The sequence below is a fragment of the Suillus fuscotomentosus genome (genome assembly GCF_016647785.1).
Source record: "Suillus fuscotomentosus strain FC203 chromosome Unknown F5891scaffold_57, whole genome shotgun sequence".
NCBI lineage: Eukaryota > Fungi > Basidiomycota > Agaricomycetes > Boletales > Suillaceae > Suillus > Suillus fuscotomentosus.
Window position 1 is genome coordinate 117355 of NW_024539569.1, and position 14614 is coordinate 131968.

At 48.1% G+C, this 14614-nt stretch overlaps 6 protein-coding genes across 6 annotated transcripts; 2 read left to right on the plus strand and 4 right to left on the minus strand.

The window, feature by feature from the left end:
• Window positions 1–87: 87 nt before the first annotated feature.
• F5891DRAFT_958958 (uncharacterized protein) lies at window positions 88–456 on the plus strand (the record flags this gene model as incomplete). Its single annotated transcript, XM_041375606.1, has 1 exon — window positions 88–456. A coding segment is annotated over one exon (369 nt), but the record flags the coding sequence as incomplete, so codon positions are not given.
• Window positions 457–3868: 3412 nt separating this feature from the next.
• Window positions 3869–4042, minus strand: F5891DRAFT_958937 (uncharacterized protein; the record flags this gene model as incomplete). The annotated part of the gene is made up of 1 exon (XM_041375604.1): window positions 3869–4042. A coding segment is annotated over one exon (174 nt), but the record flags the coding sequence as incomplete, so codon positions are not given.
• Window positions 4043–4850: 808 nt separating this feature from the next.
• F5891DRAFT_1193251 (uncharacterized protein) lies at window positions 4851–5682 on the minus strand (the record flags this gene model as incomplete). Its single annotated transcript, XM_041367703.1, has 2 exons — window positions 4851–5296; window positions 5346–5682. 2 exons carry the CDS (start codon window positions 5680–5682, stop codon window positions 4851–4853), a joined length of 783 nt encoding a protein of 260 aa, XP_041221825.1.
• Window positions 5683–8598: 2916 nt separating this feature from the next.
• F5891DRAFT_1055019 (armadillo-type protein) lies at window positions 8599–10236 on the minus strand. Its single transcript, XM_041362640.1, has 6 exons — window positions 9956–10236; window positions 9868–9895; window positions 9680–9813; window positions 9388–9565; window positions 8991–9327; window positions 8599–8916 (listed from the first exon to the last, which is right to left on the minus strand). The coding sequence occupies exons 1-6, from the start codon at window positions 10154–10156 to the stop codon at window positions 8748–8750; spliced, it is 1047 nt and encodes a 348-aa protein (XP_041221826.1). The 5' UTR covers window positions 10157–10236; the 3' UTR covers window positions 8599–8747.
• Window positions 10237–10935: 699 nt separating this feature from the next.
• F5891DRAFT_1055021 (uncharacterized protein) lies at window positions 10936–12555 on the plus strand. The gene is made up of 3 exons (XM_041362641.1): window positions 10936–11182; window positions 11251–11948; window positions 11997–12555. Exons 1-3 carry the CDS (start codon window positions 10945–10947, stop codon window positions 12381–12383), a joined length of 1323 nt encoding a protein of 440 aa, XP_041221827.1. The 5' UTR covers window positions 10936–10944; the 3' UTR covers window positions 12384–12555.
• A 743-nt stretch (window positions 12556–13298) lies between these two features.
• Window positions 13299–14382, minus strand: F5891DRAFT_606137 (uncharacterized protein). Its single transcript, XM_041372440.1, has 2 exons — window positions 14094–14382; window positions 13299–14037 (listed from the first exon to the last, which is right to left on the minus strand). Exons 1-2 carry the CDS (start codon window positions 14157–14159, stop codon window positions 13477–13479), a joined length of 627 nt encoding a protein of 208 aa, XP_041221828.1. The 5' UTR covers window positions 14160–14382; the 3' UTR covers window positions 13299–13476.
• Between the last annotated feature and the right edge of the window lie 232 nt (window positions 14383–14614).

Consider the following 14614-nt stretch of genomic DNA (forward strand, 5'->3'; position numbering starts at 1 on the left):
ACTGGTGGTCAAAGCTACTAACTGGTATTCGGGTTTGGGTCGGTCATTCGCTTAGGAATCCCTGCAATCCGTGTGGATCATCCAAAAAAACCGTTCCATTTTTCGTCTCACCCGAAGCGCAAAAATCGCTATCAAGTTTTGTTATTCGGGTTGGGAGTACAAGGAGCTGGCGGACCGATGACCCTTCCAATAGTCGAGGATGTCTTGTTTAAAGCCTTTGTAAAGGCAAGGCTCGTTGACGAAACTGGCGCTTGGATAGTTGTGGAGAAACGTGGAAGGACAGATCGAGGAGTTCAAGTTAACGCTGCTGGCCAGGCAGTTTCGTTATGGGTTCGAAGTGCTCTACCCGAACATCTTCCAAAGACATCATTATCATCGTCCGAGGAGGAACTATCTACGGAGAACGTCCCCCGAACACCTAACACCAGCCGTCCACGAAACACGAGCTCCTACTAACTTGAACAATCCGCATCCTAGCCTGGTCACCCATCATGCATCATGCATCATCCCTCATTTTTCTCTGCTTCAACTGCCAAAAACACAGACACTACACATACTTCTTTTGACATCCCTCCTGGAATCAGCTGCAGATCGCCTTGTGAGCGAGCATGACCTCCAAAATTTGTGCAAGCCAGATCCAGGAAACAAGATCGATCCAATTTCTGCATAGTCTGATGGCGACAAACGAGTATACGTGTTCGATCTTATAGGATCTGCTTTCCTATACCATCAAGTTCGATCCTCACTTCCAGGTAGCACGTTCCTTGACTGTCTGTTCCACTGCAGCCCCTCTGATGCCCATGATAAGTCACCGTCATCCCTCCTCGACTAGGCTCGAAGCCTTTTGAAATGGCGCGAACAAAGTGAAGACACCGAGTTACAAGGGCACAGCCCTGCATTTGTTGAAGTTCTGTTTGCGAAGTGAAAACTTGTACGTTTTTTCTTTTTCTGTTTGTCAGTTTAACTCCACCTAATGTTATACAGAGAAACGCTTGCGCGAGATAGCAACGGAAAAGACCGTGGCCCTCGAAGAATTCTACTGCAAATGTACAAGACTCTCCATCCGCACATACGCACATATTAGTAACAGTAGATACAGTCTACCATAGGGCTCCGCCCCAACGGGCAATAAACAAGGATCAAAAAAAAACTGTGTATACCCTGCTACCCTGCTGTCCGCGCGTCGCTGATATTCTCGTAAGTGTCAATTCTGGGATTGAATGAATGAAGGCTAAAACAACACTGCACTGGTAGTAGGAATTCAGAATTCTGGAGCATGACTTCACCGACTGCTAATACGAAAGAGACATCAGCAATATTAATGACACCTCACCAGAAATTCAAAGGACACACCGAAACGGTGCGAGGCGTCATACACCTGCCAGGTGGACAGCGAATCATCACTTGTTCAGAAGACGGCTCGCTGCGGGTATGGAACTTGAAGAGCGGGAAACAGATAGGAGAAGACTGGAGAGACGGAGAAGGTGGAGTGCGCTGTATAGTGTTGTCTCCGGACGGGAAGAAAGTGGTTAGCGGGAGTGAGGACGGCGGAGTGAGGTTGTGGGACATCGACACATGCAAAGTCATCGCTAAATGGATGGGGCACACAAATTTAGTGTGGTCTGTCTGCTGGAACCCAGATGGTCGAAGAGTGTTAAGCGGATCACGCGACGGGACTGCAAGACAATGGGACGTAGAAAGCGGAGAGACAATCCTGGAGCCAATCGAGACTGGGCACACCTACGTGTGGGCAGTGGTCTATTCACCAGACATGTCCATGATTGCGACTGGTGGATATGACGGGCCCCGGCGGGCTGGAGAACCCACTGAGTGCTCCATCAAAATCTGGAACACAAAGACAGGCGAGCTTGTCGCAACTCTCAAAGGACATACATGGGTAGTGACTTGCCTGGTTGGAAAAACTCTTATCTCCGGGTCATGTGATGACTCTATTAGGACATGGAATACCAAAACATGGAAGCAAGTACTGGAAGCGCACACCGACTGGGTCTATGCCATTGCAATATCACCTAATGACCGCATCCTCGCAAGCGCATCATTCGACCATACAGTGCTATTGTGGAACCTCGACGATGGACAACTCATCATCTCGCCCCTACAGCATTCAAATTATGTGGATTGCATGTCATTTTCCGTGGATGGAAAAATACTAACCACTGGCTGCCACGATGAAAACGCGTACACATGGGATGTTGCTGCGATTGTTAAAGAAGCTGACCTCGATGACCTACATTCAGATCCAAAGGTGAAGGGATATGGATGTCTCATTGTATATATTCTCACAACTGAATGCGCTCTGCCAGGCCAACAAGTTGGCACTCCATGTACGTGACATCTTCATTAAAAGATCTTGTTGTTCTCACCATACATGCTCTAGGCTAGTACTATACGACCTCCAGTGCAACAGCGTCCGCCTAATGATCGGATACCCCAAGGTTTCTTTGATGGAATCCCACAAGATCGTTCCCATGTATGTCATCACTATCAATTTGGTTTTGTTTTCCTGACCTTCATGTTCTCAGTCCTCCGCACGAAACCATCACCACTCCTCAGTACCGCCAGGTAGCACGTTTCTTGGTCGTTTATTCCACCGCAACCGCAACTCCTCCAGTGCTCATACTACATCACCGTCCTCTCCTCTCGACTGGGTTCGAAACCTTGTGAAACAGCGTCGGCGAAGCGGTGAAGGTACCGAGTTGCAAGGGCGCAGCCCTGCTGTTGACGTTCCGTATGCAAAGGACAAACATGTATGTTCTCTCTCTCTCTCTCTCTCTCTCTCGGATGTTCACTGGCAACTTCGTCTAATATCACATAGAGAAATGCTTCAGCAGGGGAGGTTGCATTTGCAAAAAAGAAACAGAAACAGAAAACGAAACCATCACACTCGAAGATCTCTACTGCAGGAAGCCCACAGCCTCCCAAGCCTAACATCGCTCAACCATCTTCGCAACCACAGACAGCTGACTCTTCGTTGTCCACCACGCCTGCTGCCGGTGATGCTACCGCAGCTACAGTTTCAACAACAGCATCACGCCCTCACGCAACGATCAGAGACGTTGGACTCTGGACTCGCTTCTGGCTCTTCATTGGTTGTATTTCTCCTGAATATACGGACGGTAATCATTAGACCTTCTCATCCTCCACGAGTCGTATGTCTTTACATCTCTCTATGGACTCTCATTGATGTACTTGACCCACTTTCTCTGATGCATTTCGACCCGTCCTTTATGTACGATACCGATACCAAATGCCTCGCCATCTTCGTCTGCAATGTATATTACCCATACGTTTTTTTGCTGCTGAAAACCCGCCGTTGTAACTTGTGACGAGCGTGTATAAAATTCTAGCTCCAAGATAGTGTGAATTAATGATCTAGAATCCATCTCCCCGTCAAGTCAGACCAGGCTTGATCAACGCCGCTACCAGAGCAAGAATTGGTCAGTGCTATCGATCTGCATCACAATTAGCGTGATACTCAGAGCGACTCGTCGAAACTGACTGTCGGAAAAAGTTACATAGGTCCGGTCCGGAAAGGTTCAGGTCCGAACCGAAGTTCTGAACCGGACTCCGGCAGCACTATGCATACAACAACCCTCCGGGCACCCCTGGACCCGTTATTTCGCGTATCTTGCACCACAAACCCAGTCCGACGGCTTTCTCACAACTTCTTGGAACCTACTGCCTCGAGAGCAATGTCTTCATTCACAACAGAATCTGGCGCCAAAACATCACGGACAACATGAGAATCAAATGAATTGACGTTATCGCTTGCTTCCAAACGACAAATGTCGAGGGCACAAAGAATACTGCGACCATCAGCATCATCGATAGAATCAAATAGATTCGTCTACACAATAGTCTTGGTGACAAGAATCACTCGCATCTTTCTCGATGTCTCTCGCGTGGGGGACTGATTATGGCCAGTAAAGACGCCACAAACGGCATCACGGATTTCATCATATGAGGGTGGTGGCAAAGTTTGCAACTGAGGCGAGTTTTGCGAACAAATGGCAACAATCCCTTGATTATAAAAAATGGGTGATATGAGACGCACGAGCACGCGAAATTAACATGAGATCATACAGAGAGGCACTCTTCAGTGCACAATATACAGCATCCGGCAACCGCTCATGGCCGTAATATTGAAAGTTGGCTGACAAGTTGAGCGGCTGGCGTGGTTGTCTGTATAGCAACTATGCACAACAAATGATGTGAGTCTTGTCATCGTGCAAATCGTGAGGAACTGGAGATCATCCTGGTCCACAGCAACATCAGATTGAAAGTCTCATCGATGCGCCACAGAATTTTGTTTGCGAGTAGCAACGCGTGTCATATCGGAAAGCATCACACAGGACGAGGCCTTCACAAGAGCGCACGTCTGTGGACTTGATTGCGAAAAGGGTTCAGGAAGATATTCTGCAGCGAAATGGTGTCGCACGTGCGACAGGTGCTTGAAAACGAAAATAAGTCACCACAGTGTTCATAACACATATGGACGCAGATCAGATCAGGGACATAATTGCGCATATCAGTTGCCTTGACAGACAGAGAATGAGACCAAGCCAAATCATCGAAATGAGCACGAGTCATCATAGGAAAATTATCAATCAAATGACGTATAGTAGGAGCAGACACCGTCAAGGATACTCCAGCTGGATCCTGCTGAGCAGCGGTGAACCGCGCTCTGGATATTCCATGATACTCAAACAACCTCCAGAGCAGGAATGAGGAGACAACAGACACACCATCATCAGCAATATGGTAATCTGTGATGACAAGAGAAGCACGAGGAACAAAGTCATGCACGCACAGTGGACGACGAAGACGGTTCAGAGAAGAAGCCCCTCAACGAAAGGGGGCAAGGGAAAACAATAAGAAGCGCGAGAAATTATGGACCGAAACAAGCAAACCGAGCGGACTGCGAGCGGGCCAGTAGCGATCATTGGACAAGACACCCTATCACCAGTCATTTGCTGATCTGTTGAAACAAGAGAGACAGGAGAAATAAGAGCAAACGGAGAAGCCGCAGCAGACGACGAAGATGTAGCCATGTGGTAGCAAGCGACCAGCACCACCGAAACAGGAGACGAAGAGAGAAATAAGAGGGCGCGAGAAAATATGAACATATCGAGACTCTCCAACAGGAGACAGACAAAAAAATCGTTATACCTGTACCCTAGACGGGTCCAGGAACTCCGCCCATTCTGCTCGATGATCTTTGGAACTGGATCAAAGAAGGCATATGCCGGTGAGTTCCAATCTTTCATGAGCTGCTCTGTTCATTTTCATTGAGTTTATGTTGTGTTTTAGGTTTCTAAACTTACTTAGCTCATCTTTGGCACTTTCTTCTTCAACCTCCGAGTCGGTCAGCACAAGTTCAACACTATCATTAGTTGGTTCATCACTGAGCAAGGTGTCTTCCTGCTCTGTGTGGACAACGGCTCCTCGACTTGGTGCAGCCAGTGATGACGCCGTCACAGAATTATCTGCCAGAAATGTTACGGTAACTTTCTTGGGCACCCTCTCCTCACTCAGGCTGGTGAGAGTGTCTCCAGTGGGTAGGCTAGCTTTGGCTTTTTTTGGCTGTGTCTTCACGCTATCACCGAGTCTGTCGGCCTCAGAGATCTTGGGTACTCGTTTGGAAGTATTAGGCTCATCCATGGACACAGTGAGAGTTGGGTGAATTATATCAATATGGGCTCATAAAATATTGATGGGCCTTGCCCAAATGTACACTAGAGTTTTCATTGACATGTGTACTACCTCTGAACTTTTGTTGACAGACAGCTACTAGGCCAAGTCTTTCGAAACCCGTGCCAAGGGTACGGGTACACCAGCGCTAGACCCGTACCCGTACCCCAGGGAAACCTGCACCCCATGCGGGTTACCCTGACCCGTGCATTTTGCCTAGCTTATGGTGCGTTATATTGGTGTTCAGCATCTCCACCAATCGCCTGATAAGCATTGGTAAGTGTCCGTAACGCGCACAAGTTAGCGTTCATTTCAGTCGTTTTGCAGATGACCCTATGATACTTGGCGCTTCAGGTGCACAGCCTATGTTGTGTATACACTGTGAAGCGAACACGATGCTATAACAACGTACAAGGAAGGAGTGAATTCAACTGTGACTTTCCACCAAAGCCATCATTCCCTGCTGCCTGCCCATCGCTGCTTAAGAGACCTCCTCGTAAGTGATGATTTTGAAATCTGTCAAATGAAAGCTGAGATGGCGCTGCACTCCGTAGTTGAAATTCTGGAGTATGGCTTCACTGACTGCTAAACCGAAAGAGACATTAGCAATAAAACCCCACCAGGAATTCAAAGGACACACCGAATGGGTGCGAGGCGTCATACACCTGTCAGGTGGACAGCAAATCATCACTTGTTCAGATGATGGCTCGCTGCGAGTATGGAACCTGGAGAGCGGGAAACAGATAGGAGAAGACTGGAGAGACGGAGAAGGTGCAGTGTACTGTATAGCGTTGTCTCTGGACGGGAAGAAAGTGGCTAGCGGGAGTGAGGACGGCGGAGTGAGGTTGTGGGACATCGACACATGCAAAGTCATCGCTAAATGGATGGGGCATACAGGATCTATGTTATCTGTCTGCTGGAATCGGGATGGTCTGAGAGTGTTAAGCGGATCTGTCAATGGCACTCCGAGGCAATGGGACGTGGAAAGCGGAGAGAGAATCCTCGAGCCAATCGAGACTGGGCACACCGTTGTGTGGGCAGCGGTCTATTCACCAGACGTGTCCACGTGGATTGCGACTGGTGGATATGATGGGCCCCGGACTGAATTACTTGAACACATCGAGTGCTCCATCAAAATCTGGGACACAAAGACAGGCAAGCTGGTCGCAACTCTCAAAGGACATACATGGACAGTGTCGTGCCTGGCTTGGACCAAGGACGGGAAAACTCTGATCTCCGGGTCATCCGATCACTCGATTAGGACATGGAATACCAAAACATGGAAGCAATCCGCACTACTGGAAGCGCACACCAGCTGGGTCTTTGCCATTGCAATATCACCAAATGACCGCATCCTCGCAAGTGCATCAGGCGACAGGACAGTGCTATTGTGGAACCTCGACAATGGACAACTCATCGGTCCGCCTCTACGGCATGCAGAACCAGCTTACTCCGTATCGTTTTCGGAAGATGGAAAGATACTAGCCACTGGCTGCCGCGACAAAAACGCGTACATATGGAATGTTGCTGCGATTGTCAAAGAAGTCGGCCTTGACAACTTACTTTCGGATTCAAAGGTGAGTCAATATGAATGCCCGTCGCATATTCTCACAACTGAATGCGCTCTGCCAGGCCAACAAGTCGGCACTCCATGTATGTGACACCTTCATTAAAAGATCTTGTTGTTCTCACTATATATGCTCTAGGCTAGTGCTACACAACCTCCGATTCAGCGACGTCCGCCTGCTTATCAGGTACCCCAAGGTTTTTTCGACGGAGTTCCACCAAATCGTTCCCATGTATGTCATCACGATTCACTATCAATTCGATTTTATTCTCCTGACCTCTGGCATGTTCTCAGTCCTCTGCACGAAGCCGCTCCACCTCCTCAGCATCACCAGGCAGCACACTTCTCGGCCGTTTATTCCACCGCAACCGCAGCCCCTCTAGTGCTCGTGCTACATCACTATCCTCTCCTCTCGACTGGGCTCGAAACATTTTAAAACGACGCAGACGAAGACGTGAAGGCATTGGGTTTCAAGGACTCAGTATCGCAGTTGTCGAGGTCCCATGTGCGCCGGGAAAACGTGTATGTTCCTTCTCTTCCTTGATCATCATACACCACTTAATTTCACGTAGAGAAATGCTTGCGCGAGGGAGAAGCGGAAAAAACTATTTCCTCCGAAGATCCCTACCGCAAGTAGCTCACAGCCTCCAAAGCCCAATGTCACCCAGTCATCTTCGCAACAACAGGCTGCGATCTCTGGTTCGTCCTCCACACCTCCCGTTGGCGATACTACTGGCATAGCCACGACCTCAACAACCTCGCGCCCAGATGCAACGATAAGACGGGCTGGACTTTGGACTCGCTTCTGGCTCTTTCTCGGCTGTCTCTCTCCTGAATACACCAATGGTCATTATTAAATCTTCTCATCCTTCACGAGTCGTATGCCTTTATATCTCGGTGGATTCTTGTTGATGTGCTTTACCTACTCTCTATGATATATTTTTATGCACGATATTGATACCATACAACTTGTCACCTCTGTCTGCAATATACGCTACCTATTCTTTTCTGCAGCTCGAAACTTGCCGTTGCAATTCGTGACGAACGTGTATAAAATCCTAGCTGCAACATGACGTCAACAATGAACACTAACAATTTAATACGGGAGTATTAGAGCAAAAGACCTTAAGGATGCCCATCAAGTCAGGCTCAATGGATGCCGGTACCTACCAGAGTATCGATGATCGAGGTTCGTTATCGCCCTGAATCGCAAGTAGCTTGATACCAGTCATCGAAACCGGATACCGAAGATTCGGGAGTTTATAATATTATATAAGTGTCGATGCAGATCAGAGCACTTACTTAGTGACCCGTTGGGCTAGATAAAACACTACAGTGGCATTATCACTAACGAACGATCATCTGATATCAGATTTCATTAGCAGTACAATGGTGTTGAAACAAAATCAAACAAATGCCATTTCATTCCACTTCGAGTACAACCCCTGCATCGCCCCTGCCGCACGCACTATGACCTCACAACCCCACTCAACTCCTCCCATTCCCTACTCGTCAATCCAAAATCCAAGTTCTCCTCTCCTTGCGTCGTAGTAAGCTTTCCCAAGAACCCCCAGAGACTGCGTTTCTGTACAGCTGAAAAAGCGCCATTGCAGCTCGTCGCGAATGTATACAAAATCCTAGTTCCGTCCCAATATCAACAACCCAAAACGGGAGCGGAAAGAAGGAAAAGTGCGATTGGGATCGCACTCACCTAACAATATTCTCCTGGAATTCGTCATCTTTGTCTATCTCGCCATCAACACCGAATGGGACAGGTTCGATCAAGGCTGATATCAACGCATCGAGCAAAGACCCCCCTTGCTCTCCGTCCTCCTGAATTGCAGCGAGCGTTAGAGCAGACGTAGAGACGGACGATGGATCAGAGAGCATCGAAGCATGTGAATTTGCGTGGATTGGGGGTGGTGCGTTTTCTGAGGTGGGGAGGCTTATGTTTGGTTGGAGGTTAGCCTGGGAAGAAGGGGAGGAGGTTGGGAGGAGGAGTGTGTTTAGCAGGAATGTCGTTTTTCTGCGAACACGAATTTCTGAGTCTGTCAGGTGTGAGTGTCAATCGTCATGAAAGGAAGATAGGGGTTGTGAACGATACACACCTTCCAAGCACATCCTCAACGCGCTCCATCCATCCGCCACACTCATCTTTTTAACAGCAGCAGAATTCAGTTTCAGGAGCCCAGAAAGCGCGTAGAGTGCTCGTGAGCGGGTCTCAGCGGAGTTGGACGAGGGGGAGAGGGATTTGAGGAGTGCGGGGAGAGGGTCGAGGTCGAAGTACTGTTATCAAATAGAACATGAACACAAAGTACTTTAGTTAGGGTAAATTGAATTTTGATTATGAACCGGATGCCTGTTAAGAGGAGGGTGCACTGAAAAAGGAGGATGACTTACGGCGAGTTGAGCAGCTGGATTGTTTTGCAGCGCGGTTCCGATTATCCACAGGGTTTGCATTCTGAGTGCGTCGCTCGTAGTGGATGCTAGTAGGAGGTTGTGTAAGGGTTGCCATATCCCTAGTTTCGTTAGGTCTGTGTCATACCATTTGTTAGATCGGATCAATCAATCCACGGGAGTATAATCACCATTCGCATTATCAATATTCTGAACTAGCTACATTCTATCGTAAGCAACCACACACGAGGTTCGATAATCAAACGTGATGGAACGCACCATCTCGAGATCATCAAGCGCTTGTAATCTATCATCTTCAGCCTGCCTTTCATCGAGGCCTACTGTAAGAGCTTCTTTCATGAGTTGAGCATCTGGTTTACCGAGAATGTGATCGATGATTCCAGGATCGAGTTTATTGGTGGGTGGTGGGGCTTCATTTGGACTGGAGTTTTCTACACCCCATCGGAGGAGGGATTGCATGGTTGGTTGAGATAGATGCGATCAAGTTCGGAACGGGCGGCACGATTTAGACTTGTGGCTCCGCGACTGTTTGGGACTGTCGGAGGTTCAAATTCCTCTCTAAAAAGTTTTCAAATTGGACGTGCCCACTATTAAGCAGTGTTCGTCGATGGCGATGGTGTAGACGGTGAGTGCTCCTTCCATTTGTTGTTCACCGGTCTTCGTGATGACTACCAGTACTTTACCACATTCCGAATATACATGTGGACAATGTCATTGATTTCAGCCTTGTCTGACATATCCTTTTCTCTCTATGTTTCGACCATCGACTGATCTCTTGCGCTTCAGGTATGCGTCATGTGTGGTGGATTGCCTATTGTAAGTCTACAGTCCATTTAAAATCGTTGTTGCAAATGTTGTTTTTCTTGGATGAAATCTATTCGATGGGCGGACCGAATGTGGTGTTCTCGTGAAGTCTCCCGGTGTACAATGTGGAGATGGGAGCATTTTCTTGTTGAAATGCATCGAAAGCTGATTCTTTTCATTTTCCTGATTCTACCCATAGAGATTTTGATGCTGATACTGTTTCATCATAGCACCAGCAACGCGACTAGGTTTCGGTGGGAAGCATGGACGAGGCGTGTAGTTGGTTCACCTATCGTAGGCGGCGATTAGTAGTAGCAGTAGATTGTAATGATACCTACAATGGTTATACGAGCTGAGCTGATAGGACACGCGGAGGTTCGCACTGTGCAGGCCCAGCCGTATAAAACATGCAGTAGACTACCTGGTCATTGCCAACCAACTCAATGCATAGAGGAGTTGTACAAACAGTCGCTGCAGTGTTGCCTCACATGGCAAGTCAACGGCTATGGGATCCAGACTCCGAGCCGACAGCGCCCAGAGCGACCAACGCTTATGCTGACCTCGGTTTTGCAAGTATGAGCTCACCAGTCGGTAGTATCATTGCCAGTCCTAGTCCACAGGACAACGACGAAGACGGTGACGACGTTGAGTGGGAGCTTCAAAATAATGGATTGTACATTGGTTCGTTCCCCTGAACATCATGGTGGCGTCGCCATTCTCCAGCTGGTTTTCTTAACCTTTTGTTCTAGGTTCATACTCTCGGATAGTCTTGTTGAATGCTTTGGTTCCAATTTTCGCAATAACGATTTTCGCTGTGCTAGCATTCCTCCCTGACTTGGCTTGGCCCATAGCAGACTTCCCTTCTCCATACCCATCATCTTTCCCCTTCCCATTACCTCAAATTCTCATCTCCAGCGCATTCTTCAGTCTCACTCATCTCCTCCGCATTCCCATATTCTCACTCACTTCCTTCCTACTCCCTTTACAATATGCATCTTTTGCAAGCACATTCATACATGTCCTCATCACAAACGGCCTTCGTCTCGCATCCCTCGTAGTTCTCCAAGTTAGGCACACAATGGACTATCCCATCCCTACTTGCCAGGACCCTGCTTTCCGCACTGTCTGGTGGCTTTCCCTCAACTTTGCAGAGGTGCTTGCTGCCATTATACAGGGATACGAACAACTCGCTCTTTACCGCGATCTCATGGTCCCAGAGGGAAGAGAAACCGAGTTCCTCGAACGTATAAAATCCGGTTCTCTTGACGAATCTGAACCAACACTCGAAAATCCGCATTCCCCACAACAGGAACACGAGACATTCCAAGACGCATTAGAAGACGGAGAAACTCGAAGCGTGGAATCACGCATTGATCGTGGATTAGAAAAGTTGCTTGTGATAAAGATGAGAGATGAGCTTGAGGAGGTTTATGGGCTTCCTGTCATCGTGCGTATACCCCGCGTCTCCAATTCACACCCTAATGATCCCTCACAGAAAATCCCAGTCTTCATATCCTGTCTCCAACGTTTCAACTCCATCTTCCTCTCCATAGGCTTCACTCTCCTCCTCAGCGCAGCATACCTCCGCTCCCCACTCTCCATCCCCCTCTCAGACATATCAATCCAACTGTCATCCGTCCCTGTAACTGACCAACTCAAAGATTTCCTTCACGCGACCTCACAAATGCATTCCTACGACAGCTCGCATATCCCATTCATCGTGACTACCCCCCTCTTCCTCCTCCTCCACACGAGCCTCGCAGTGCTGCACACACCAACCCTCCTGCCACGTGTAGGTGTGCATACTGCTGCCTATGTCGGTGTCTTGGTCGGCCTCATGTCCTTTTTCGCGGGCTTGGCTGTTTGGGGGGCATTGTCTTAGGTTTGCGCGGGCTAGTACCCACGTTTCCTATCTTGTGTTTGATTGATACGTCCTGTTTGAGGGCGTGTATATACACGAGGACGGAGATCTTTGTTTAGTTGCTGTGTTGCATGCTATGTTGTATGGTATTTATTACCAATGTCGACGCGAGTCATCTGCTTCTGTGCCACTACGTCCATGCGCTTGACCTAAGAATGAAACGTTACGTTTGGCGAGCTAGCACTTGCGGGTCTACTGTCTCACTGCCTTTCGTTCAAGGTCAAAGTTTTAACACTATTAACCTTTGATAACCCTCACATACTGATAAGCCGAGGGCCCAGGTAAGTACTTGGCAATTTTTCTCCCGTGATCTTTCAAGCGTTTTAAACTTCTTCTATTTCGGGCTCGGCGACGTGGAATGTGGTCTTTCTGGCTTGTGATGGGTACTACGAATACCGTCACGCCGCGCATGTTTTGACGTGCAAGACCTGGAGAGGGAGGATTGGGAAGTCTTTGGTATGTGCACTCTCGTCGAGCTCACTAATTGCACGACTACTCTTCACGGACACAGATGCAACCTCTCCGACTCCAACTTCGAGACCCGACTTCGGCAGAGTTCTTCCCCGCAACTCGTCAGACAGTCCACTCTCTGTCACGATCTGCTTCTTCCACTTGCGGTCTCTAGTTCCTCTGGAAAAAAGGAATAATTGAATGGAGTCGAATAGGAATCCTGTCTCCCTTCGCGCCATCGCACGAGGGATAGCAATCCCCCCTCATTATTGGCCAGTGAAACATCTGTGCGATCATAATCAAAATCTTCTTCCCGTTTTTGCTACTCTTTTGTTTACTTTTCTAGTTTTGAGCTATTCTCAATTTCTTACACATTATTGATGTACGGAATGACATCGTCCATTACAACAGCAAATGGTGCTAGAATCTGCTTCATACACCACTTCAGAGTGACGCTGATGAATGTCAGACAAAAGTGGAATGGTCCACCAGATAGATCCTGTGTACCATGTACATCATACAATCGACCTCAGAAAGCACCGATCCCTGCATTATGTTACAAGTATAAGAAGTAAACGGGAGGAGCCTCTAGTGTTATATCTGATCAATAAACTCCAGGAATAAGCCGGTATTTCACTTTCTTTGCCCAATTCTCCCATTCTTCTCCCAGAGCATGCTGCAACATCTGGTCTTCCTCGGCAGGTCGGCTGATGGAAACCCAAGCGGCTAATGTGAGAAATACGAAAAAGCTAGTCATTGCTAACACTTTCATGAAAGGCACTTGTAATATCCCAGACTGCCTCATCCACGATCCTTGACTTCCGTACATGACGGCGATCCCGGTGCTTTGGAAAAGGAGACCAGTGTAGCTCGGGTGGCGGACCACCGAGTACGGCCCGCTTGTCACGAGTTTGTGCTCTTTCCTGACGCTGAGATGGAAGCTCCAAAGCTTTCCTAACGTCGTCATGCAATAAAGCCTCAATATGCCGCCAATCGCGATGGCAATACTTCCGGCAAGGAAAGCAGGGGTGATTGGTGTAGGGTGAAGAATACGTAAAAACCGCACAGCTCCAATGCCGTAAATGTCTTCTGGAACGTGCGAGGGATCTATATGTATAGCCAGGATGCTAGTCACTTCAGCCAACGACGCTGCCCATACACTGATCTATATATTATCGACAGATTAATGAAGACAGCGACCAGAGGTCAGGAGCAACCTACCTGCAGTAACTTCGTACCGCGAAATTTCAAAAACCATTCAAAGAATGATTCGGACGACGAGGGCATCACCTTCTCTTTAGATGACGGTGGTGGAGAAGGATCAGTCACGAAATCTGGATGCCAACGGCTGAAACCAGAATGAAGGGGATCTTGAATAGGCTCATGATGCGCCGCTGTACTTGACCTGGGGGTGTTAATAGGAACTGATCAAGTCGGAGGAACTTTTATAGGGTAATTGCTGCCGTAAGTTACTTGCACATGATACTTACTCTTGTGCGGGACGACGAACTTGAACTTATTAGGTCGTTGAATATCTTCGGTCTTTGCTGTTCTTGATACCCAGTTCCGAATGAAACGGATGAGTAGTTACATTCTTGATCACAACTAGACAGAATATCATGGTTAACTCCGAGCCGTGTTGTTTTGGGTGAGGTGCTCACCGGCCGGAGTGGGTGGCGTTCCGAGAGTAACCTTCCCTGAGCTACACGACAGGTGAGCCGTTCACGAGAATCATGGGACAT